The sequence below is a fragment of the Eschrichtius robustus genome, chromosome 1 (genome assembly GCF_028021215.1).
Source record: "Eschrichtius robustus isolate mEscRob2 chromosome 1, mEscRob2.pri, whole genome shotgun sequence".
NCBI lineage: Eukaryota > Metazoa > Chordata > Mammalia > Artiodactyla > Eschrichtiidae > Eschrichtius > Eschrichtius robustus.
This window is the reverse complement of record NC_090824.1, coordinates 195,454,432-195,481,070: the sequence shown is the minus strand read 5'-3', so window position 1 is coordinate 195,481,070 and position 26,639 is coordinate 195,454,432. Positions and strand designations below refer to the sequence as shown.

Sequence of the window (26,639 nt, the reverse complement as noted above, 5' to 3'; positions counted from 1 at the left end):
CTTTTTCGGATGAACCCGCACTTCATTTATCAATATTGGGAAAAGTGTTAGGATCCCGAACATGAATTGCAAAGTGGGCATCCTGTGAAGCCAGGTGGTCTGGGTTCCATCTGTCCATTCGGTCTTTGGTGCCCACTATGTTCCAGACGCTGCCAGGAGGTCGTTTCCAGGCTCAGCACCGCCACTCAACTCTCTGCACGGCCTGGGGATGCTAGTTTGCTCACTTATAAAATCAAGTGCCTGGCGAACCCAAGCAGAAAGAGGGGACCTAGGGGAGAGGATCCAGTTCTGAGTTGTGTCTGTGGGTCGGAAGAGGAGAATAAGGGGGGAGTTGGAGGAGCAGACACGAAGGGTCTGTCAGTAGTGAAGGTGATGTCAGTAGTGGGCTCATTCCGGAGGCCACAGTCCAACTCCACAGCACTGGGCTTCTGTTCATCCCCTGGGGCACAAGTTCATGGGCAGTGGCTAAGGGGTCATCTCCACACTCCACTTGCTGTACGGAAGAGAGCTCTTCTTCTAGGAGGTCTCGTCCCCAGAGGTCCCAAGTGGAGACAACGTAAGCCCAAGGGAGCCCTAAGCCATCACTCTTGGCTGCGTGGAACTAGAGGCACAATTTTCAGCAAGTAGAAGAAACAGATGAAAATTTAACCACGGAGCAGTAATACACAGCCTCTGTCCCCTTTCACGGAACCCACAGCAGCAGTCTTTGTATGCCAAAGGATCAGTCTGTTTGATGCGTGAATGACTAACAGATGCATGGCCAAACACAGGAATACATGAATTTTTGTGGTCTCTGCTCCTACAATGACTGTGATTTTTTTTTTTTTTTCAGTTGATGTAGCTTGTATTGTAAGAAACATGCAGTTCTGTTCCTGCCAGGTAGAATCCAATCCTCTGGCTTTGGGTTTAAAGAAAGGCCCAAGTCCTCCATCCCTGAAGAGTTTTGAGAATATGAGATGGACAGGTGTGAGGCAAGCATCTCGACCCAGTTCTGGACCTCACTCACACTCCTCTGGCTTAGCTAACAGGGCGCTAGCTAAATCAGTAGCAGAGAATTAACAGGGTGGAAGGAACCTCGGAGGTCACCTAGTCAGTCCAAGTCTCTTAGTTTACTGGTAAGAACTCAGAGGCCCAGAGGCCAGAGTGATGTGCTTGATAAACCGCAGTTAGTGACAGAGTCCCATTAGAGACCCAGCCATCTCTCAGAATTATTTGTAAGGAGTAGGACAGGATGCAGGGAATAGTGTTAGGAAGGTATGTGTGCATATGCCAGAGAAAGCCATCCCAGCCTTCAGTGGAAAATTGCGAGCGTGTTGAGCAGAGTTCACTCCCTGGCATGATGATTGATATTCGATCTCAGTATTTCGAGCCACATGAGAACTTAGATAACATCGCAGAGGCATGTTTTCTAGAATTTCATGCTGCTGTAATAAAAAATGAGAGAAACTAGATTTTTTGGGCTGCTATTGAAGTGGTGATGGCATCATCTGGAGCTCATCAGAGAGCTCAGTTTACACTCAGGTTTCAACTAATTTGATAATATGTGTGCACTTTTTGCTCAGTCCCTGTGAGTGGCTGGCATCATTAACCTCTGGCTCTCCTGAAGGACACACTGTGAGTGCTTCTTGCTAAGGCGGCAGCGGGACCCACGGGCTGCACAGAACTTGTATGGTCAGCACGAAAACGGCTCCATTAGGTTTCCTTTCACGAAGGCCGAGTATTCAAGGGACCTCCTACTGACAGCCTAATTGCTTAATTACAGGCTCTCTCCTGAGCCTTAAATTCACGTAGCTCTGCGAGCTCTTATTGATGTCCTAGAAATGCGGGCTGTAGGCCAGTGTGAGAGGGGAAGAGAGAAGTCAGATCAGCGGCATGACTGGCCCCCGGAGACCCCCGGCCTCTGATTTCAACATCCTCTTTGCTCAACACAATGGAATGTCTGCCTGGTGAGAATCAGTGAGAAACAGATAAAAGCAAGCAGACCGCGGTCCTGGTCCGGCCTCTCATCTGGAGAAACTACCCACTAGGGCTACGGGACCTGGTACAAAAAAACGGGCACATCATGAGTCACGGTTTTCTTTCTGAAGCTCTTCGTGCTGCTCTAGGAGAAGGAAAGCAAAGTGCTGGATCTGAACCGAAGAAAACCAGATTCCCCCCACGCCAAAGCTGCAGTGCCTGTTGTTCACACGATCTGACAATAAGACACAGGGTGGGACAGGGCAAACGTAAAACACAGTATCCGTATTTCGTTTTATTTTTTTAAGACACTACCTACGATGTGTTTCCTTTTAAAACATTGATATTTCCAAACCCGAACAAATAGACACAGGAATAATAGGAGTCAGTACTTCAAAGAAACAATTCTTCAACAGTTCTTCTTTGAATATGTATTGTTTTACAAATAGATCCATGACAGAAAGCAGTCTCTTTCCCTCTCTTTCTCTCTCCCTCTCATATCTTCCCTTTTTCCTTTACTTCTCACCACAGAAAGTTTGCCTTCCATTTGATACTTGAGGAAGACCTCCGGTAATCTCTTTTAAATGTTTTATTTTGTGGCTTGCTTTTGGTAACCCCTTAGCCGTTTTGCCTGCCGGTGCCAAGTTAGTTACCAAAAGCCGCGCTGATACTTTACATCCCCAGAGCAAAGAATCATTGAATTGGAGCCACGGTCCTCAATCTGCGGACACAAGCTTTGTTTGTGTTTCAGCTCAGAAGCTCCTTAAATGTATGTTTATTCGTGAAAATAAAATGAGCTTCTTGGATTTCTTTTCATACCAACGTTTCCAGCAATCTTTGAGTCCCTGCTTGCAACAACTGCAAATTATGAGAGTTTCTTGTCTCCTGTAAAATTTGGAGCTGGAGTGCCACCCTGTAAAACAAAGAAACAGGAGTGACAAGAGTCCTGGCACGGGATGTGTGCGGTGAATTGGGGATTTCATTTCAGAGGCCCGTAGCTGGAAAACATCACTCACGGAGGAAACCGATGCCGCCTCCGCCCTCCGCCCTCCACCCGCAAGGAAAGCTGCTGTAATGGGCAATATTTCCCTTTCCTTCCTTACCTAAATTTATGACTTTAACAGCTTGGATAATTTCCTGGTGGAGTCTGCTCCCTGTCACTTAGTATTTCCTCCACCGGCAATTACTGTTCCAACATGGGGCTCCGTTAGCAACTATGTTGCCCTCCTCCCGTTTGCCACACGTGAATACATTTCACGGGCTCTCATGCTCCAGATGGACTTTGCAGCCTGATGTGAATGATGTCTTCTCTGCCCTTTGATCTTATCCACCACATGTCTTGACCCCGATAAACTTCAAGGCAATCCAAGCAGTAGACATGCGTTGCGAGAATGAATTAAAAATGAAGTAAAGGGGAAAGACCAGGTTGAAAGCCAATTAGGCCAGGGGCGAGGTGAGCAAAGACGCCATGCTGGTCTAACGAGACTGTGGTTAGACCAGGAAAGGACAAGGAGTGGACGTCTATCTGGATCCAAGACTAGAGCCGCGTTAGGAATCGGGGGTTTGGGTGTTAGGTTTAGTGATTGGTCCTGGGCACTGTGCCCACTTTGTTCCAGCCGGCTCCGTTAGCACGCTGGGAATCCCGTGCATGTACAGTGGGGTGGAATGCATGACAGGTGCCAGCCACTCCAAAACCCAGCCGGGCCCCAAATAAGACTTTCTGAAAGGCCACTGAGGATGCTTGCTTGCAAGTCTAGAGAAGAGAGAGGTGGCTTCCACTCTGTTTCCCCAGATTTTCTTTCTAGGAGACGACGGACATGTCACTAGCTTCCTGGAATCATGATCTCTCAATATTCTATTGTCAGTGAAGAAAACTTGATTTTATCTTTTTGGTTGGTTTAATGATAATTGATCAGAGGTCAGACAGGTGGGGTTCATATACTGGCTCTACACTACCCAGTGTGTGACTATAAACAAGTTACTTATGTCTTCTGAGCCTCAATTTTACCAGCTGCAAAATGGAATTGTAAGAAAGATGGAATTTTTTTAAAGACCTAAATGTAAGGCCAGACACTATCAAACTCTTAGAGGAAAACATAGGCAGAGCACTCTTTGACATAAATCACAGCAAGATCCTTTTTGACCCACCTCCTAGAGAAATGGAAATAAAACCAAAAATAAACAAATGGGACCTAATGAAACTTAAAAGCTTTTGCACAGCAAAGGAAACCCTAAACGAGATAAAAAGACAACCCTCAGAATGGGAGAAAATATTTGCAAACGAAACAACTGACAAAGGATTAATCTCCAAAATATACAAGCGGCTCATGCAGCTCAATATCAAAAAAACAAACAACCCAATCCAAAAATGGGCAGAAGACCTAAATAGACATTTCTCCAAAGAAGATATACAGATGGCCAACAAACACAATGAAAAGATGCTCAACATCACTAATCATTAGAGAAATGCAAATCAAAACTACAGTGAGGTATCACCTCACACTGGTCAGAATGGCCATCATCAAAAAATCTACAAAGAATAAATGCTGGAGAGGGTGTGGAGAAAAGGGAACCCTCTTGCACTGTGGGTGGGAATGTAAATTGATACAGCCGCTATGGAGAACAGTATGGAGGTTCCTTAAAAAACTAAAAGTAGGACTACCATATGACCCAGCAATCCCACTACTGGGCATATACCCTGAGAAAACCGTAATTCAAAAAGACACTTGTACCACAATGTTCATTGCAGCTTTATTTACAATAGCCAGGACATGGAAGCAACCTAAGTGTCCATCAACAGATGAATGGGTAAAGAAGATGTGGCACATATATACAATGGAATATTACTCAGCCATAAAAGGAAACGAAATTGAGTTATTTGTAGTGAGGTGGATGGACCTAGAGTGTGTCATACAGAGTAAAGTAAGTCAGAAAGAGAAAAACAAATACTGTATGCTAACACATATATATGGAATCTAAAAACAAAAGTGGTTCTAATGAACCTAGGGGCAGGACAGGAATAAAGGCACAGACGTAGAGAATGGACTGGAGGACACGGGGAGGGGGAAGGGTAAGCTGGGACGAAGTGAGAGAGTAGCACTGACATATATACACTACCAAATGTAAAATAGATGCCTAGTGGGAAGCAGACGCATAGCACAGGGAGATCAGCTCGGTGCTTTGTGACCACCTAGAGGGGTTGGATAGGGAGGGTGGGAGGGAGACGCAAGGGAGGGGAAATGGGGATATATGTATATGTATATGTATAGCTGATTCACTTTGTTATACAGCAGAAACTAACACAACATTGTAAAGCAATTATAGTCCAATAAAGATGTTAAAAAAAAAGAAAGATGGAATTCTAAAAATATGCTTAAAGCATTAGTCACAGTGCCTGGTACAGATGAGTGTTAGCTGCTGCTCCTGAGTTTTCTATTACTACTATTACTGCTTCTATTACTACTATTACTGCTTCTATTACTACTCTACTATGTTAAAGGTCTAAACTTATCTTTTTGAAAACTGTGAACCTTAGGCACACAGACCTGGATCCATAACCCTTTGTTCATTGCTAACTATCATGGTTAGCCTGTGAACAGGCTCATTTTATCTTAAAGTATTTTTTTAAATCTTAAACAATATATTATAAAACCTTTCACACACTCTTCGATATATCATCTCAGTAAATTTTTTTCACTTCATAAGTGGCTTATTTTGATACCTTCTAGAAGATTGACAGATGAGTTAAGAAGGAAAAAAGCGATAGTGCAGAAAATGAAAATAAAAGCAAATTCATATACGTTTATAATTTCTTTGCATGGAAAGCTTAGCTCTGAAGTTAAGGTGAAGCCTTGGCATACTTTGGGGAATGTAAAACATGCTGTGTGTTTTGCTTTGGAATTGAAATGGTTTCTTCTTACTCCAGTTTATACTAATTTTAACCCACACATATAGTTGGTTTATTTTCTCCCTGAGCAAGATGAAACTTAGTAAAACAAGAAGACAGGAGATGCAGTAGGAATATTTTCCCACCTCCTGCTCTCCAGCGGTCTGAGGGAATATATTCCAGTTTCTAGAAATGAAAATACAAACATTGCTGAGAAAGGTAATGTTCGTTTTCCCGCTTCGTCATGTGCTTTGGCCTGTGAGTGATGAGTGTTTCAGCGAGGGGATCACGAGTCACTCCATCACCAGGGCTGTGATCCTGGGGGAGGGGCTGCTCGCCGCACCCCTATCAGCCACTCTTCTTGGCGCTAAGCAAGGCATCCGTGATTGCTCGTCTTTATTCAGTACAGTTTTAAAATGTATCGGGACACTCCGCCTTCCTTTTGTATTGGAGTTTACATTTTAGAAAGCTCCTTGCTCAGTGGTAGTTGTTTGGAGGCTGAATTAACAGGGGACACAAATTCAGGCAGGGGAAATTTTAGGCTCCTTCAGTGACCTAGGCAAGACAGCATGAAGTCCCACAGCAAGACACTGGCGGGCAGGTGGAGGCAAGGGGTCCAAGAGACACGTCGGAGGAAGAGTTAACAGACCATAAGGATCCATTCCACTGGGGGATAAGGGAGGGACCTAAAAAGGCTCGGCAGTCGGGTACATACTTCTGGCATTTACTGAGGCAAGAAATGAAGGTGCAGGAGGAATTAGGGGGAGGGGGCGACGATTGCAGTTTGAGACATTGACTTCCAAGGTTGATGGAACATACCAGCAATGGTGTCTGGAATGCAGTCAGATAGCTGAGCCTAGAGCTTGGAGAGAGGGCTGGACTACAGTTGTACATATTAGCCAACTAACACATGTTTTGGAAATCTTAAAACAGAAGCCATATCCTTGATACATTCCTGTCAGGCAGCAAAAGGCTAGATTAAATGGCATTGATATCCACTTGGCTTAGATACTGCAGTACAGTTATACGAGTAGCATATTTTCCTGTCTCTGTATGGGGTCATTCACATGTCCGTCTGGCTAAACACTTAACGCACTTTAAATATACATGTTATTTTAAATTTTTATATGCTCCTCATACTAAGTTTCTAAAATACAGAAAAGAAAAAAATAAGAAATTAATGGCATCCATAATATTGCAATACAGAGACAAACTATTAACATTTTGGCTCATTTCCTACAGAAACACATACATGCACACTTATACACACATACACAAAGAGAGTTAAGATAAAACTGCATATAGTTTTGTATCCTGCCTTTTTTCACTTAGCTTATTTAATATGCTTCTTCTTAAGAATAGTTTCTTTGGCCCTATAATCAGTTACATGGACACCGTAGAACTGAATTAACCACTAGCTTATCATTGATCACTTAGATTGCTTCTATTCTTTTCTTATTATAATAATGCTCTGAAGAGCATATTTATATGTAAATCTTAGTCTACATTTCCCATTATTTCCTTTATTTAGAGTCTCTTTTTCTAATTGAAAACTCTATTATGAAATATTTTAAGTATACAGAAAAGTATCAACTACACAACGCATGTAAAGTATAGCATGAACAAAAGCATCCTACTTGCTAAATCTCAATATTTGGCCATATTTGCTTCAAGTTCTTTTTTTTTTTTTTTTTTTTTCCCCAAAAGAAATGCATTCCTGAAGAGAAAGTGAGGCCCCATGCGTAGCCCACACTGTTCCATTCCCAGCCCCTGGCCCAGAGGAAACCAATTTATGAGAAATTGAGTTTACAATTCCCATGGCTATTTTGGTACTTTTTCATTGTATGTGTGCATCTGTATACAGTATGTAATATTATTTTGCATGTTTTACAAATATGTGTTATGTTGTATTATGTACATGAAGTAAATGTATTATGTTCATCAAGTAAATAAATTATTTTGTATCATTTATTTATTTGATGAACATAATATAACCTAACACATATTCTTCCATCCACTCTTTTCATCCAACAGTCTGTTTTGAACGTTTTTCTACACTGTGGTGCATTCAGATCTAATGCATTCCTTTTGCCACCACACAAGATTCCACTTTATCAACTTTATCAACATACAATGAGCCACGTACCCATGTACTGTCAGTGCACATTTAAGTTGCTTCTGATATTGTACTATGGCAACCCTTAGCAAGGAACATTCTTGTCCATATTTCTGAATGCAATCATGCAAGAGTTTGTCTCGGGTAGACGCCCGGAAGTGAAAGAGCTAGCTTTTACATTTCCTGTGTTGCCAGATTCCACTAAAAAATGTATGCGTGAGCATTCCTATCATGAAACAGGAGAAACTTACCTTCATGTTATCTACCCCCATTTTTAAGATGATGAAACTCATAACCAGAAGCTTCTGAAGTACAAGAACAAACAAGTATCCCAGATGGATCCAGGACTGGAGTCTAGGTGTTCTGACTCTCAGAGTGCTTCCAGGTGTTCTGACCACGAGGTACCTGTGCTTCCCAGGTGTTCTGAACCTAAGATCACCGTGCTCTCCTCTGGGCCTTAGCTGGTCAGATGGAAAATGTCAGATGGGCCGAATCCCGTACGCAGCCTGTCAGTGAAGGCTGCGCGCTGAGAGGCCATGAACAGTGTGGTTTGAGACGAGTATGTGTGTTGACATCCACTTAAGCTCCACTTTTTTTTTTTTTTTAATTTTTTTATTTTTTTATTTATGGCTGTGTTGGGTCTTCGTTTCTGTGCGAGGGCTTTCTCTAGTTGCGGCAAGCAGGGGCCTCTCACTATCGCGGCCTCTCTTGTTGCGGAGCACAGGCTCCAGACGCGCAGGCTCAGTAGTTGTGGCTCACGGGCCCAGTTGCTCCGCGGCATGTGGGATCCTCCCAGACCAGGGCTCGAACCCGTGTCCCCTGCATTGGCAGGCAGACTCTCAACCACTGCGCCACCAGGGAAGCCCTCCACTTTTTGAATATTGTTGAAGCTGTGCTGTGGGGCAGGGTTTGGTGTTGTAGGGAAAATGTTTGGAGAGGAACACAGAGATTTTTAAAGAAATCACTGTTCTTCCTGAACTAGACCGGATACTTTGTCATCCCCAACTCAACCTGCTACATTAAGGGATCTTATGAATTCTTGAACAAGCTGTGATAGCTTTACTTTCCAAAGAACTAAGGGAGACACAAGGAAAGAAAACAATGGCATTCACCATCAGGGTAACACATTCGCTGAATGCGCATCTCGCGCCAGGCACGTCACCTTCACCACTGCAGCTCCTCTGGGAGGGCCAGCGGTTCCAAGGGCAGTGGAGGTGCCACTCTGTCTCCATTTCTTCCCTTTGTGTACACAATTCAGCCCGCCCTCCGGCTGCCCCATCACTACATCCAGTCACCCCTTGGACCTCAAGTAATTTCCAAGTCACTAAGTTCCATGAATGACTTTTGGTCCCTTCAGTGGAAGGTGACACAGGGGGTCGCTGCAGGTGAGGGAAAGGAGACTCAGAGGCCTGGCAAACCCATCATCCCATAATATTTCCAGGGACTCTTGTGTGGAGAGGTGAGGCGGGGGGGGGGAGTGGTCACCCAGGTGTCCAGTTCTTGTCACTGTTTACATTTCAAGGCCTCTATCTCTTGCTTCTTATGGCCGTTCCCTTTCTCTCTACCCCTTTTTAAGAAAAAGTTGGGATTTAGACCTCTTTTCTTTATTTCTCCAAAATACTACACACATGAGGCTCTTTTATATGGTAGACTTTGCCTAAATATTGCAGGTGAGCTAAAATGTGATATTAGACATGCTTGCCCTAAAAACTCCAGTGTTCATTCCTTGCTCAGTCCCTCATTTCACACCCCCTGGATTGGTTCTTTGTTGCTGCCTAAAAACGTATCCCCAAACGTAATAGCTCAAAACAACAATAATTCTAGTTTCTGCGGGTCAGGAACCCCGGTGTGACTTACCACGTGGCCCTTGGCAGGATTCGGTTCTCTGCAGGCTGTGGCCAGAGGCCTCCCTCAGCCCCTCGCCACGCGGCCTCGCTGCAGAGCCTCTCACAACACGGCAGCTGCTTCATCAGGGCGAGCAGTCCAGGGCGCAGGGGACAGCGCCAGCAAGAGAGGCTGCCAGCAAGGTGCAAGGGCCCATCTGTCCCAACCGAGCCATGGCAGTGACACCCCTCACTCTGACCTTGTCCTGTTTATCAGAAGCAGGTCGTTAGGTCCATGCCACCCTCCAGGGAGGAGACTGCACAGGGCATGAACCACTGGGGGCCAGGTCAGGAGTTGCCACACTATGCCCACCCCACCGCCCCAGCTGGGCAGTTGTCATGGATTATGTCTCCAACTCAGGCTCCCGTTTTGCTGGATGAACCCCCATCTTTGGACCTCTTTTTGTCTTTGCCTCCCTAGCTTTCCCGTTCCCTCCCTACGATGTTTTATCCATTTCCTAAACAGCAATTTAGCGATCTCTTCGTCCCACTTTAATAGCAGAGGCTAGTATCTATTAAGTACTTACTGTGTGCCAGGAACGACCCGACGTACCTTTATGTCTTTTAACTTATTTAATGCTGATGAACAGTGTGAACTATATTCTCATGTCAATCAGTTTTACAGATTAGGCGGCTGGAGGGCAGAGAGGAGAGAGACTTGTCCACAGTGACATCACGTAGCATCTCTCCCCTGGCAGTCACTCTCTGCGAGCCTGCGAGGGTGTTTTGCTAAACAAACACCTTCTGTTATTCTCTCTTTAAAAGGAATTCTGCCACCTGCTTTTAAAGAATGCATGTTGTTAAATAATACATATTTCCATCATCAGTAAGTATGTGGAAAGACGAAAGGTTCCCTTTGCTTGGCTCCTTTATTTTCTCAAATTGCCGGTCCTTGGACTCTGACCGTTGGCCTCTGTAAGCATCATCAGGAAGGGGTGCTGGTCTCTCACTTGAATGGTTTTCCTCCCCATCACTTTGAGCTGAAGTTGACACGTGTCAGCTTTGAGAAGGGGTTGATATTTACTCAGATCTCCTTAACATTATAAAGCATCAAGTATTAAAGTTCATAAATGTTTGGCTCAGTTCTACCTTCGGGCTGCAGCTCAGAGGGTCCCCGGTGGCACTGTAATGTCATGTGTTCTGGATGCTCTGGGCCTTGGGGGTCGGTCTGGTGTCCTTCACCCACCTTCCGCCGTCCTCCTTCTCTCGTGGTACTGGTGAAGGGCTGGCACAGCCCGTGAGAGGGCACCTGGGTGCCGTGTGTGTGGCCTGGCCCCTGACCTTGATTGGAGCCTCCTCCACTGCCCTCTGTGCCCGGAAAGCAGCTCCACTTGACCTCCTTCCCACCGTGAATAACCTCTTCCCCGCTATCATGCCTGCTATGCGTTCATACTGCCCAATCCACGAGAAAAGGAGCAGCCTTTTTTCTTAACTCTGGGTTTTCCTCAACCTTAGTCCTTTGTTCTCAGAGGTCATATACTCTTATATCTGATATTTACTTACTCATTTGTACATCAGACGTTTATTGTCTGTTATGTGTCTGGTTCTGTTCTTTTAAAGAGTCTCCTATTTTGTATGGTAAAGGTAAGTTCAGGTATTTTTAATGTACGTGCTGGTATCTGGAAATTTGACAGACTCTGGATACTTTGTAAAGACACTGATTAACTTTAGTGAAGAAATTAGATTACTGCTTAACTCCATCTGCCTGTTTTTAGAGCTCCTGTAGTTGAACTCCCACGGATGGTGGCTACTTTTTCTTTTGTGGATTCAATTTCAAAATTTTATTTTACTGGAGTTGTCTAGAAATGAGTTAGTCGCAGTGTGCAGTTTTTTTGTTTGTTTGTTTTGTATATTTCTCTTTTTACCACCTAAGCAACAGATCAGAAAATCAATTCCCAGGCCCAGGAAACTCTTGGCAGTAGACTTAAATAAGGCTTATATATCTATAAGCTATGTGAATATGTTATGTGTATAGCCAATAATAATATAATTTGCTAGCTCTGCCTTGGGAACTAAATAGAAGTAAAGGAAATGCATACTGATAATTTTTATGACTTCAGAATTTTAAAAAATAGCAACAAGATTTCTCCTATTTTCTTCCCTGCAGTTTTTTCCGTATAACTCTTTTTTTTTTTTTTTTTTTTTGCAAATTTTACATCAAGTTTATTTTCTTCCAGGTTTATTGAGATATAATTAACACACAACACCGTGTAAGGTGAGGTGTACAGCATAATGATGTGACCTACATGCATCGTGAAGTGCTGACCCCAGTAAGTTTAGTGAACACCCGTCATCCCATAGAGACACAAAAGAGAAGAAATAGGAAAAGTATGTGTCCTCGTGCTGAGAGCTGTTGGGATTGACTCTTAACGACTTTCCTACACAACACACAGCAGTGTTGATTCTGTTTATCGTGTTGTGCATCACATCCCTGGTTCTTAGTCATCTTGTAACAGGAAGTTTGTACCTTTTGACCCCCTTCCTCACCGTGCAAAAATACGACATTATTACTGACTGTGTTCCTCACACTGTATGTTTCACCCCCGTGGCTCATTTATCTTGTAACTGGCAGTCTGTCCCTCTTAATCTCCCTCACCTATTTCTCTCCTCCCCTCACCCCCTCCCCTCTGACAGCCACCTGTTTGTTCTCTGTATCTATAGCTCTGTTTCTGTTTTGTTATATTTGTTCATTTGTTTTATTTTTTAGATTCCACATACAAGTGAGATCATATAGTAGTAGTCTTTCTCTGTCTGACTTATTTTACTTAGCACAATACCCTTTAGATCCGTTCATGTTGTTGTCACAAATGGCAAGATTTCATTCTTTTTTATGGCTGAGTAATATTCCACTGTATATATGTACTACATCTTCTTTATCCATTCATCTGTCGATGGACACTTAGGTTGCTTCCATGTCCTCGCTATTGTAAATAGTGCTGCAGTGAACATTGGGGTGCATGTGTCTTTTCAAATTAGTGTTTTCATTTCCTTGGATAAATACCTAGGAATAGAATTGCTAGATCATATGATAGCTCTACTGTTAGTTTTTTGAGGAACCTCCATACTGTTTTCCATAGTGGCTGCGCCAATTTACATTCCCACCAGCAGTGCACCAGGGTTCCCTTTTCTCCAGGTTATCACCAACTCTTATTTCTAGTCTTTTTGATGATGACCTTCATTCTGACAGGTGTGGGATGATATCTCATTCTGGTTTTTTTTTTTTTGGGGGGGGGATTTTTTTTCCTTTTTATTCAAACAGAAAGTCACAAAAATTATAATCATCCTCATCAGTTCTCATTCTGGTTTTGATTTGCATTTTCCTGGTGATAATTGTCTTGAGCATCTTTTCAAGTACCTATTGGTAAAATCAGCATTTCAATATGGGATTATGGCAAAATAGAATCACATTGGGCTTGGAGCTTGATAACTCAATGGAGGTTGGATTCCTTATAATTTTATAAATTAAAGCTTAAATTGATTTAATATTACAAATGTTAAGAACACTCTCAAATAAAAGGATGCTATTCCAAACTGTTAAAAAAAAAAGACCCCAGCTGTCTCCTTGATAACATGAGGTCTTACACTTTCATAAAATGGTAATTAGGAACATATAACTTAATAACTGTCATACACATTGTAAAGAGAAGTAACATGATATAATATAGAATTTGGAGAGAGGAGAATTAAGTTCCTGGTTCTGCTACTCAGTAGCTCCGTGATCTTGGGTCACTAGCTCCATGATCTTGGGTCACTAGCTCCCATTGGCTGAGACAATAGTTTAATAGCTAGCACACTTGTGAAGTCTCACTTTCTTCATTAAAAAAACAAAAAAATCACATGCTGTTGAGGCCTAGTTTTAGGGATGTTTGCACTGGTGCTTGTAAAATTACAACATGCTAACCAAATGTAAGGTGACGTTGGTATATAATTTTGATTTAAGGACATTGGAAACCTTCTATCTTGGATCTGTTCCTTGTGAAGTAATGCCCCAGGTGTATGAATTTCAGCCAAAGTCCTGTGATTCCAGGATCTCGGGGGTAGGAGGGGCTGGAAACATGTAGACCTCCTAGAAGATGTGTTCTTTTAAAGAACCTCCAGGGAAATGGTTCATTCACGTGACTTTCTGAATGACTTTCGCCTTCACTTTCTACCTTCCTTATTTTGCCTTAAGAGGATTTCAACCATTCAGAGAGAAAAAGAGAACTTAGAAAGGGAAGGAACAATATCTACTTACTCCCTAGCCCTCTGAATTTGGAGAGAAATAAAGGAAACTAGAGGAGTCTTGCCTTTGTGAGTTCATGGACTTGTAAAAATCCTCTGAACGTGTGTGTATCGTTGGGTGTTGTTTGTTGTTTTTGTTGGGGACGTCTATAAACCTCATAGAACCCATGTTCCACTAAAGTTTAAGAAATGCTCTTTTAAGCAAACAAACCAGTCACCTTGAGAGAAGCAAGTAGTCTTGTACAAGCAGTCTTGACCAAGGGTCAATTGCCATATTCCCCAGACCCCTGGACCCCAGATGTTCTAAGAGGGTATTCTTTAAAGCAAGATAGTATTAATATAACATTACTGAAATCCTAGGTTGTTACAGCTATAACCTTAGGAAAGTTTAAAACCAAGTACAGAGATAAATAAATCTTGGATTAAACCAATGGTGGTAATATTTGAGAGTAGTTTGCAGTGTAAATGTAGTACAAGAGGTTGTGTAATGATGGTTTATATGTGATTTTGGCTCCTATTTAAGGTGTTCAAGGTATTCAAAAGAGGCAGTCACACTAGATTGGAAACTATGTTTTGAATTGGTTGAGAATATATAATTTAGTTTTTAATCAACCTTTAAATGTTGAGTGAAAATCAGTTTTAAAGTTTTATTGGATATATAGATTTTAAAATTAGGACATTGAGGGAAACAAAGAAAAAGAAAAAAGAAGTGACGCTCCAGAGCATTTATATGAAATTCGTTATTGTAAAAGTTTTCGCCCCCTCATTAGAGAGTTAAAAACCCTATTGATGTTTGACTCACGTGCTCATATAAATTAAACTGAGAATAACCTCCCAGTCATACTTACGTGCTAAAGAGAACACTGATTGTAATCATCACTAGGTACTCTAAAGTCATTTGTGTGTACCTTCCTTGTATTAAGTTCCTGACTTTCTATTTTCTCCCAGGGCTGTCTTATGAAATGTAAATGGCAATTTATTTTGCATGAAACAGTCATATTTTAACCTCATACTTTTACTCCCACCCTGGTGGTTGGCCAGCTGATGCATCTATCTTGCTTAATTGAAATCTTGCATTGGACAAAACGAAAGGTTTAATTCTGGACTCCAGAACCTAGCTGTCTGGTTCCCCATGTCCGGCTCCCTCTTAGGAACTGTGTGTCTTGGTCACATCAGTGAGCTCTCTGTGCATCTGTTATCCTCTTCTTGAAAGTGGAGGGAATCTGGGGAGGAGGAAACTGGATAGTATATGTGAAAGGCTGAATCCAGTTCCTGGCTCATAGTATACGTTTAATGAATGGTTGCTGTCATTATTATTATTGTCCAGAGAAAAAGAACTCATTTCCCTCCAGTTTACACATAAGAGCATTCAAAGATTCACACCGGACACACAGAGTCCCAAGGAAATGCGCAAGCTTCAGTTTCACACACCAGTACAGCAATTTTGGGGGTCTGTAATGTAAACTCTGTTCCACTGGCACATATGGAAGGTCAGCTAAGTCCCAGCACAGAACTGGGCAGCACAGAGCCCAATATATTTTTTAAAATAATGAGGTAATTTTCTAAATCAGCCTCACATCACTATGTCATTTGAAAGAATTCTACCATTTCTCTTCCTCTTGACCATGACCCCATGAAGAGCGTAAAGTTCCAGCAAATGCTGGGTTTCTGAAAATGAATGATTCCTCCTCATTATTTCTTATGTATTTGCTCCATATTCATTCTTGTATCAGCACATGTGAGCATGGCCCATGATGTAGCTGCCCTGGAGTCAGGAGAGGCAGAAAGCAGGGAAAGGCATGGCATTTATGAAGACATCCAGGGATCTAATGGCGAGTTTCTCTGGCACAGAAACTCCTACTGAAATCCCTACAGTCTTCCTAGAGATGACCAAAGACTCAGACACTCCAGTGGACCTGAGTGACAAGACAATAAAATGAAGCACTGGATTCCAGCAAATGTGTTTTCTCCTAGGCCACCGATGTGCAGGTACTCCACGGAACAGGCGCCTTGTAGAGGCAGATCTGAAGTTCTGAACCACTGTGTTCCCTGTTGTCTTTCTTTGTAGGCATTTGATGGTTTAAGCTCCGCAGCCCCTCGCCTTGCCGGTGTGTGTGGAAGACAGCAGCTGAGGAACCCCATCACCTCTTCGGGAAACAGCCTCTTCCTGCGATTTCAGTCTGGCCCTTCCAGACAGAGCCGGGGTTTCCGCGCTCACTTCAGACAAGGCAAGTTCCGCGTGGGTCTCCCGGAAGCACAAACCATCTGTTCTTAAGTGCCCCTCTTGGTGCTGCAGTAAAAAGAGACCGGTCCTCAGAAATCGGTCCCAGCTTTCTACTTAACCTGCGACAATTTAAGTAGAACAAAGGAACCATGGTTTGCAATGATTCCAACTGTTGACACTTTTAACTTTTCCTTTGTCTAACTTAGGTGATGTGAACTTCCTTGGGGTCTCTGTATCTCTCAAGCAAATTTTCAGAATAACACTTAAAAGTGCCTTTAATATTAGAGACACTATTAAAGAAGTGTTTATCCAGATTCATTTATTCACAGATATATTATCTAGTATTTATCCAAAGTTTTATGCTAAGAGATACGCTACTATAAATTACAAGACTTTCTTGTAATATAAAGTCAGGTTCTAACCCTCAAGGTAGTGGTCGCCCTCTATCTGAAGAATCAGTATTGTTTTCCATTGATTTTTTCTTTTTTCTTTTCTTTTTTTTTTTTGGCCGCGCTATGCGGCCTGCATCGAACCCGGGCCACGGCAGTGAAAGCGCTGAATCCTAACCACTGGACCGCCAGGAAATTCCCCATTTTTTTTCCTTAAAGCACCACTTCCTACTAGACCTTTTCACCCATTGCCTTTCATCTGGGACTTTTAGAGATTAACCCTTTGTTCCACTGTCAGAGATGGAACCCAGAGCTGGGCGGGTCGTTGTCCCCTTAACACACCTCTGATTTTTATTTGGAGGATCCTTGTCATTTCAAACAAGTGTGGTCTGTTTAGTCATTTCATCTGTTTCAGTGGACATGCTTGCCCGGATTCTGCAGTAAAGAGTCCTGGCTAGGAAGGGTTTCTGGATTGAGGTCTCCCCAAGGTGCACTGAAGGCTTTGGAGCAAGACAGACTGTGAAGTTCTTTCAAAGAAAGAACAGCTTCTCAACACTCTTTCTTTTCATTTAATTAATCACTTACGTTTTGCTTCATAGCAAAGAAGTCCCCAGTGGGTCTTTTCTGGGCTATTATAGCAGCCTCCTGGTCTCACCTGCCCTTCTCCCATATTCCTCCAAAGTCAACGTGCAGTAGCGAGTTCTGATCCTGACCTTCAGTGCTCCATTGTCTGTCCTGTCTCCACACCGACCAGGGCGTGGAGCCCAAGCTTCTCTGGATGTTCCCCACGGGCACAGAATCTGCCCTGGTCTTTTTCCAGCATCGCTCGACCCTCCTCACGCACCCCATGCTTCAGCCAAGCGTGTGTGGTGCAGCCCCTGCCCTCCTCTGTCTTTGCTCGGGCTGCCCTGGACCACTCTTCCTCACCCCCGAATCCTCCTTCAGTGCTGTCTGCGCCATGAGATGCCTTGTACACCCCCCGTCTTCTGCTCCCACAGGGCTCTGCACGTCCCTGATGACACACAGCCGCCCTTATGAAGTCTCTTTCAACTGAACATTTAGTTTCCTAAAAAAGAAGTCAGTCGTAAAGAGATTATCCCTATGTCTGTAATTTGCAAGTGGGCAGAGTAAGTGAATCGGTGCCAGCGTTTTGTTGAATGATTCAGGCAATTCATAGCCATTTAATCTGTTGTTCTTTGCCACTCCCCACTTCCCGTAACTGAAGAATACTGTTATAAACGTAGAGTATGTTGCCACTTTCTCATGGTTTATGTGCAGCTTTCTTGGCAGAGAACTTCCTTGACATGCCTTTTAGAAATAAGGAAACATCATTTATGCTTTCATTCTTCAAATAATTGTTTTGGAGAGTCAGCAGAAATCAAAAGTGTGTGACATATGTGTGCGCTTGTGTGTCCCTCAGCCTGTGGCGGCTACATCCTCACCGACTCCGTTGATACGATATCCTCTCCCCTGTTCCCTGCCAACTATCCAAACAATCAGAACTGCAGCTGGATAATTCAAGCCCAGCCTCCGTGTAAGTAACAAAAATAAAAAAGAATCCAGGGCGCTTGGTGTCTGTGGGAAAGTCCAGCTATGACTCATGTTCTTATCTCCTCGGTGGTAACAATTGATGGCCTTCCTCTCCTGTTTTTGGAAGTCCCATTTCCTGATGTGCACAAGAACAAGGGTTTCCTAATCTGGTAGGAAGTAACTTTTACTGTTTATTCTTAATTTAATTATTTTTTAAATTTCAAGGCCTAGCAAAGGAAACGAAACAAAGCAAAAACCTATAACCTAGTTGAAATGACAGGCGTGTGAGATTGGGGGTAAGCACAAATAGTGGATAAATAAAAAGTTTTTGACACCTGTGCCTTGAGTGTAGTAGATGCTCAAGGCAGTTGCTAAGTGAATAAATGAACAATAAGAACCATAGACTGGAAAATTAATAACTCGTAGTTTGGAGATGCAGTACCATGAGCATATTGGTCTTCAGTCAAGGTGGAAGTTAATTATAAAACCTGGTCTCGCCTGTGATGCACGTATTTAAAAAAAATCCCAGCATAGGCCTTAAGAAACCTTTAATACGTGCTTGCATTGTGTTCTTTTTAGAATCCTAGAATCTTATTTTCTGCTCTGGTAACAATCTGGTAGTAAGGATTACTGTCCACATTTTACAGAGAAAGTGAGGAGTCCCTTAAGGACTCAAGCAAAACGACTGCGAAGAGGGTGGTCCCAGGGCCATTATGAACCCCGTTTCGAATGAGCCCTGCCCTTCCTTGAGGTTTTCAGGAAAAATTGATGATTTCAGGCGTAATGTGGGAAAGGCATTAAGTTCTTTACTCCGCTCTCTAATTAATGACCCGTGTGATAATAGGAAAGTCACTGATGCCAATGAGGCCCCATTAGCTCATCTAAAAAAAGAAGAGTTTGGCTTAAATATTCGCTAACATTTTTCCTAGGCATGTTAAGCATTAACAGAATGGTATCTTTATTGCCCTGCATGTCATTTGGGGGTCAATGATGTAATCCTTTGGCAAAGAAAGTAGCCAGGAACTGAGCCTTGAATAAAGAAGTCCCCTGCCTCGCGTCCCACAGTCTTGCACCTAAGGATAATTTCTAAACAGTTGTAAAGCATTTAGATGAAAGAGGTCACTGGTATAAAGACGGCAATAGGGAAAGATCCCATTCTGAAGATTTGGAACCCTGGAAGAAAACAAAAGGAAAATGTACCCAGGCACGTACCTTTCTGCAAGTAATTCAAAGCTCTCTTTATAAATGAATGAACTTCCCGTTTCCCCGGTTCTGGCCTTAAAGTAACACTGAGAATGCTAGGATACATGTGCCGGAGAGGAAAATGTGTCTTATTGACAAGCACAGGTAAAGAATCAGAATTTAAGGAAACTATTCTTTTAAGAAAAATACTTCTGAGAGGAACACAGCAACAGTTGATCCATTTCCCCATCGTCCATGAAATAAACCGACCCAAGGGTTCTCTTCCCAGTACCAGCGTTTCAGAATCTACAGACATTTTCAAAAGCATGGATTCAATTACTCTTCAAAGGAGAGCTTTTAGCAGAGCTGTTGTTACTTTTCCTCTTCACCCCCCTCCCCTGTCCGTCCCCCTGTGCACATCTGCCAGATTCATGGCTTCCCTGCTGGAGAACCAGCAGGAGAAAGGATCAGAGGTGAAATATCATTCCCCGTATGTTTTGTTTGCCAGAACGTTATTAAAGAGTCTTCTCTTTTTCCCTTTCAGTCAATCATATCACCCTCTCCTTTAGCCACTTTGGACTTGAAAGCAGCACAACGTGTACTCGAGACTTCTTAGAGATTTTGGACGGCAGTCACGGTGATGCGCCCCTCCGAGGTACTGCCGCACTCACTCGCTCACATCTGTGGCCTTGGCTTTTTACAGTGTCGGTGCTTACATGTGTATATGCTGTCGTTCCAGGTTAGAATGTTTCCAATAACTATGAAGAGCATCATAAGCCATGTAAAGATAATGAGAGGCTAGGAAAGCAGGATGTAATACGGTGTTCAAGAAACTCAGCTTGTTCATATTCAAGGACATGCATAGTTTCTATTTTTTTAATTGAAAGTTGTGATTGCTTTAGACAGTAGTGAAATGCAGTCCATTCCAGCATTAGGTAGCATTCTCTGAGAAATTTCTTATTAACATTTGACCACAGTTCTCGTATTCAAATTGAGCATGTTTCTTTTGGTTTTGTCCTCAGTGGAAACAAAATAACAGATAGATAGATAGATAGATAGATAGATAGATAGATAGATAGATAGATAGTAGACAGGTAATCTAGAGGTCTGTTTGTAAAACATCCCAGTAAAAATTAGGGGTTGCTGCTAAATAGTTTCTGAAATGTTCTCAAGCAAAATAATCTCAGGTTATTTAAACATTCTCCATGAGTCACTCCTATTTGAGCTTTGTCATCCAAGGTTCTCATCCTGCACTAGAATACGAGCTCCATCAGAGAAGGGACTTTGTTTTGCTCACTGCTTTATTCCCGGTGCCCAGAACAGTGCCTGAGATGATAACAGGCAATCGAGGAATACTCTCTGCTCTCTGCAGACTTCTGATTGTATTCCTTGAGATTTTTGTCTGTAAGCATTTGACTGAGGTTGAGGCTATATTATTTAATGGACACTTATAGAACACCTTGTGCGGAGTGCTATCTGAAGAACTTTATACACAGTAACTCAATTAGTCCTCATACTCTTATGATAGAGGATTTCATTGTTATCAATGTTCCCCTTTCTCAAGTGGGGACACGGAGGCACAGAGCACTTAAGTAACTTGACTCAGGTCACGTAGCTGGTAAGTGGCAGAGCCGGGAGTTGAATCCAGGTGTTTTGGTTCCAACATCCACGTGCTTCTCTGCTCTTATATGTTGCTTTTAAGTATTAGCACATTTATTTGTGCAGGTCCCTACTGCATTAGCATTAGTTACATTTAGAGGTCATCTGTATTACTCTTCCTCCCCCTAACATTCTTTACCATGTTTATAAATCACCTCCCCTATGCTTGTATTCATAGCTTATTTTGAATTATCAGGCATCATCCCCAACACTGACCCTGATTTAAGTGTTTCTCCTAATAGTGGTTTCTTCTGTTTGCTTTGGTCTCTTGTGATTCTAGTAAAATGCGTGTTTACTTGTCATCATTCATTCTCCTTGTCATTGTCTTCATTATTTAGGCCGATACTGTGGCCCCTCCATGCCCCACCCCATCACTTCCTTCAGCAATGCTCTGACGCTGAGGTTCGTCTCGGATTCTACAGCGAATTTTGATGGTTTCCATGCCACATGTGCTGCATCAACGTCAGGTAAGAAATGTTAGCAAATGGTGCTACTAGGTTAAGAGAAATGTGTAGAAAATCCTTGGTTTATTATTCGGGATTCTTCTACATTCAGTGTTCTGAACTAGTTTCCTAGATCGCCTCTATGACTAACCTTACTGTCTTTCAAATTAGGTTAACATGCCTGTAAAGTCTAACAGAAGTGAACTCTGTACCATATCTTCTTTATCCACTCGTCCATCGACGGACACTTAGGTTGTTCCCATACCTTGGCAATTGTGACTAATGCTACACGGATGAGCTCTGGAAGTGGGGAGAACTGGTTGGAATGATCTTGGGTGACTTGCTTGTCGGTGTCTCCTTGTTCTCCTTCATGATATGTTTGTTAAGGGAGCCCCTGATGGACAGTGTCTGATGGCATCTCTTACGGGTGGACACCTGCTGTCCTTTAGTCTCCCTGGCCTCACAGCTGCGCTCAGGCAGGGCTGGGTGTTGTCACTGATGCAGGATGGATGGGGGCATATGGGGAGGAGGGGAAAGAGGAGCACCCAGTGCTGGGGCTCTTAGCCAGCAGAGTGCTGCTTGTCAGCTGCTGGCTGCCTTGTTACTAGCAGCTAAAAGCCTTAGAACACCAAGGAGACTTGCGCATGTTTCTGTGCTCTCCTGAGAAGGAAAAGCTGAAACACTGCCTTCTGTTCTAGGCCAGGGGTGAAAATCATCCTGGTCAGAAATACCGAGGGGCTACAGAATTAAAATGAGTCTTTTATTACATAAAGTTATAGTTCACAGGGAGAACAGGCTTTTAGAAAAGAATCTACCGAGATTCCTTCCAATCCAGCATACCCTGTGGCTTTTAGTGTTCAGGTTTCAGAATCTTTTCCTTATTATATATGATATGGATTTTTTTTGTTATGAAATGAAAATAGCATATCCTTTGACGCTGCTATCAGCTCTTCTAGTGTTCTTTCTCCTTTATCTTATGGTGTCTTGTATTCAGTATTTACTCTGCCACTCACTTTGTTTCTCTTTTCTTCTAGCTTGTGGTGGCATCTTCCACATGGCTGAAGGCGTCTTCAACAGCCCTGGCTACCCAGAAATTTATCCCTCTAATGTGGAATGTGTCTGGAACATTGTCAGTTCCCCTGGCAACCAGCTCCAGCTGTCTTTTATGTAAATCCTTTTTTATAGTATATTGTTTCAGGGAGAATGAATCTGCAGGAAGGAAGCACTGTTACTAATAGGATGGACAACTAATAACATATCTGTCCAAACCACTGTTAAGAGAATATGGTGGGAACTTCAGGAAGTCTGTTTCCATATTTCCTCTGTTTTAGTCATAGTTTAGGTTATAAATAGCATTATAATTCTCTTGCAGTGGTTTTATAGTCCTGCCTAACATTACCAAGAGTACATGCCTGAGCTCTTGGTACATTAATTTTTGGAATTCTCATTTTCAGATAACATTAATTTTATCTTTTTTTTTTTAATTAGGAACATTTAGATTCTTTCAGAGCCTCACTAACATTCTTTCTTCCAGCAGAAATCCCCATCTCAATTAAGCCTTCTTTACCCTTATGTCTTATCCCCATCCTAATCCACCTTTGTCAGAAAAGATGGGTTTATTTGATATCAGCAGAGGATTGCAAAGATGGTTTTATTTAGGATCAACAGGAAATTGCAGAGATGAGTTTATTTGGGATCAGCAGAGAATTGCAGTTTGGGGTCTGCAACCATGGCAAGACACGTGCAAGTCCCTGTATTGCGAGAGAAGGAGAACACTTCTATAAAGAAGAAAAGGAAGTTTAGAGGGTTATAGTAAACAGAGAGTCCAAGGCTTCGCATTGGTTGAGCCCTTCAGGAAAGAAGAGGGGTCTTTCTTCTTCCTGTTGGACTCTGCTATTTTTGCAGGGCATGAGAGCTCCCCCTTTTGGTATCCTGACTCTATTTAATTGAGGTTTCTGTTTATTAATTTTTTACATTTCCCCCTTTTGATCATAATCTTTCTCTGAAATCATTGCTGATCCTAGAGTCAGGGTTTCTAGTTTCAGTGGATTTTTGTGTGTCAATGTCAGGAAGGACCTTTCCTGGTATAGTATGTCATGTCGGAGGGAAAGTGAACAGATTGAAAATCTATTAAGGTCACGTCTGAGTAATTAGGAGAGGTAGGAGGGAGAACTCTCAGGTGCTTTTTATCTAAAGTCCATATGATATCAAGATCATAGACATTGGAAATCATCTGAAGCCTTATGTCATCCTCAAAAGTATATCTTGGGAAAGCTGTCTCATCAGATGTCGTCTGCTTCAATTCCAGAAAATCTTTACTTTCAGGTCACCAGGTGATGTACAGGTACAATCAGGGTTCAGTGATTTCTTTAGGTGTGCCACATAAATCCAAGAGTCTATTTCTCAGAGCTTGGTGTCACAAGGGTTGGTTAGCAGTCCCTGATAGGGACCTTTCCAGTGAGGTTGAAGTGAGTTCTTCTGGAGGACTCTTTTGCAATAGACAAAATCTCCAGGTTGCAAGATGTGATGCTTAATGTCTTCATCTCCCAAGGCTACACTATGAAAAGATTGCTCTATTAAAACATGGTTATTTTTAATAGAGGCAATTAATCCTTTGCAATGTTGGCATATCTCTCCTTTTATCAGTTGTGGGTCAAAAGAAGTGGGAACCAAGTGCATTGGAAATTATGTGACTATCTCAAATGGTAAGAGTTAATGAGTTCCAAAAGCGGAAGATCCAAGACTTAGAAGGACAGATGGCAGTGCTTTTGACCAAGGTGTTTGGAGGGCCTCTATAAATGTTGCCAATTGAGTCTTAATGGTGCTGTTAGTGTGTTCGACTAAACCAGAGGAATAAGGGTGGTGAGCACAGTGAAAGTGTTGTAAAACTAGCCAAACAGAGCAGACTTGTCAAAGTGCCTGGCCAGTAAAATGGATTCCTTGATCGCTATGAAGTTTGAGATGAGTTCCCCAGGTAGGGATCATCTTTTCCAAAAGGACTTTTGCCACAGAAGAGACAGTAAGCTGTCTGCAAGGGAAGGCTTCAGTCCAGTGTGAAAACATATGGACCATGACTAAAACATATTTATATCCATTAGAGGAAGAAATTGTATGAAATCCACTTACCAGAGCTTGAATTGTCCATTAGGCAATATACAATGTCTGGGAGCAGTACGAACAGGCTTCCCTGGTTCTACTTGTGGGACAAGTGGGACAAGTGAGGGTAGGCACTTTTTTCAGCCTTTTTAATGTTTCTCCTCTAATATTGATTCATGAAGGCTATCATCTTGTCAGTAGAACAATGGTTTAATGCACGTACAGCGGTGAGGAGTGGGAGTTTTAGAGTGTTGGGTGGGAATAGGTTGTTATTTGATGCAAACCAGAGCTTTCTCTTTTTATGAAACCAACAACTATTGAATTTCCAATCTTGTTTTCCTTTTTCTGAGGCTGATTGCTGGGCTTCTCTAGCCAGTTTTTCTAAATTTCCCTTTGGACCACGACAGAAGTTTGGCTGCTATTGGCCCCTTTAAGGGCAACATTCCTTACAGAAATATCAGCAAGGTGATTTCCCTTAGCTTCCAGAGAGTCAAGTTCAGAATACCCCAGAATCTTAATAATAGCTAAAGTGGCAGGTGAAATTATTGCATCCAATAATTCCTAAACACAGGGGCCATCTTAAAATTATTTTCCCACTGGAAGTAAGGAAACCACATTGCTTCCACAATATTCCAAAATGATGAGCTACTCCAAAAACATATCTACTATCAGTCTAAATGTTGGCAGTTTTGTCCTTGGCTAAAGTATAAGCCCATGTAAAAGCATGTAATTCAGTCTGGGCTGAAGTAACCATAGGTAAAGATGCTGCATCAACAACATCAAAAGGAGTCTTAATAGCATACCTAGAACTGTATTTGCCATTATCACCTTTTAAATGAGAACCATCAGTGAACCATGAGAAGTCAGCATTACCCAGTGGAATTCCCTGTAGATCATCCTGAGGAGTCAGGAGGTGGTGCATCAGTGTTAAGCTTCATGAGGGACTTTGCTGGTGATGGAAGGAAGAGGAGTAGCCGGGTTAAGGTTATTACAATGTAAGAGAGTTATGTGAGGAGCAGTTAACCAAAGGACTTCATAGGAAGTGAGGTGGCTGGCTGGGAAATGTTGAGTGTGATGGGAAGTCAGAACTTCTACTGTATGAGGTACAAAAATGGTTAAAAGGGATCTCACAGTAATTTTCTCGGTGATCTTAACCAAAAGGGGAGTGGCTGTAATGGCTTTAAGGCAAGGGGGATATCCCCATGCTACAGGGTCCAGTTGCTGGCCATAATACCCTATGGGTCAATGGTGGTCCCTGTGTTTTGGGATTAGTACCCCAAAGGCATTCCCATTCTTTTCATATACAAAAAGGAAAAAGAGAATCTGATCATTGGGATGCCCAAGGCAGGTGGATTCACCAAACTCTCCTTTAGGGCCTTGAAGACTGTGTCATCTGTTTCTTCTCTTAAAATTGCATTGGGGTTTTTATTGTTGAGTACAACATACAGAGGTTTAGCCATAGGAGAGAAATTTGGAATCCAATTTCAGCAATAATCAACCAGCTGGAGAAAACTTTGCAGTTGTGCTTAGTTTGGGGTTTTGGGAAACGTAGGTCACCATGAAGTCTATCTGGATCTAGATATAGCCTTTGTTCTGATAGCAGATACCCTAAATATCAAACCTGGGTTTGGGCAAACTGCAATTTTCCTTTGGCTACCTTAGGTCCCTTTAAGGCTAAAAGCTTTAGCAAGATGGAGTCTTCCTGTGAGGAGGCTTGAGAAGGAGCTGCAAAGAAGCAGATCATCCACCTATTGCAACAAAGTAGTTGAATCTCTAGAGAATTTTGTATCATCCGGATCAGCCTTCAGGATTCCTGAGAAATAAGGACTCTGAGTAGGACCCTGAGGCATTACTGTCCAGGTTAACTGTTCTTCTTCCCAAATAAAGGCAAAAAGGTACTGGCTAGCTTCATAAACTGGAACACTAGAGAATGTACTGCATGAATCAATTACAGTAAAGAATTTGCTTCCAGTTGGAATGATGTCAGTGTCATATAAGGGTTAGGAACAACAGAATGTCAAGAGATAACAATGTTGTTGATTGTTTTGAGATCC

At 42.5% G+C, this 26,639-nt stretch overlaps 1 protein-coding gene across 1 annotated transcript in view; it reads left to right on the top strand.

Annotated features, from left to right (window-relative positions):
* CUBN (cubilin) overlaps nt 1-26,639 on the top strand; it is a 277,317-nt gene that overhangs the window by 131,816 nt on the left and 118,862 nt on the right. The window contains exons 33-37 of the mRNA XM_068562017.1: nt 16,131-16,290; nt 18,096-18,209; nt 19,932-20,042; nt 21,385-21,513; nt 22,524-22,656. Of these exons, the coding sequence (XP_068418118.1) occupies nt 16,131-16,290; nt 18,096-18,209; nt 19,932-20,042; nt 21,385-21,513; nt 22,524-22,656 (647 nt within the window). The remainder of the gene's footprint in view (nt 1-16,130; nt 16,291-18,095; nt 18,210-19,931; nt 20,043-21,384; nt 21,514-22,523; nt 22,657-26,639) is intronic.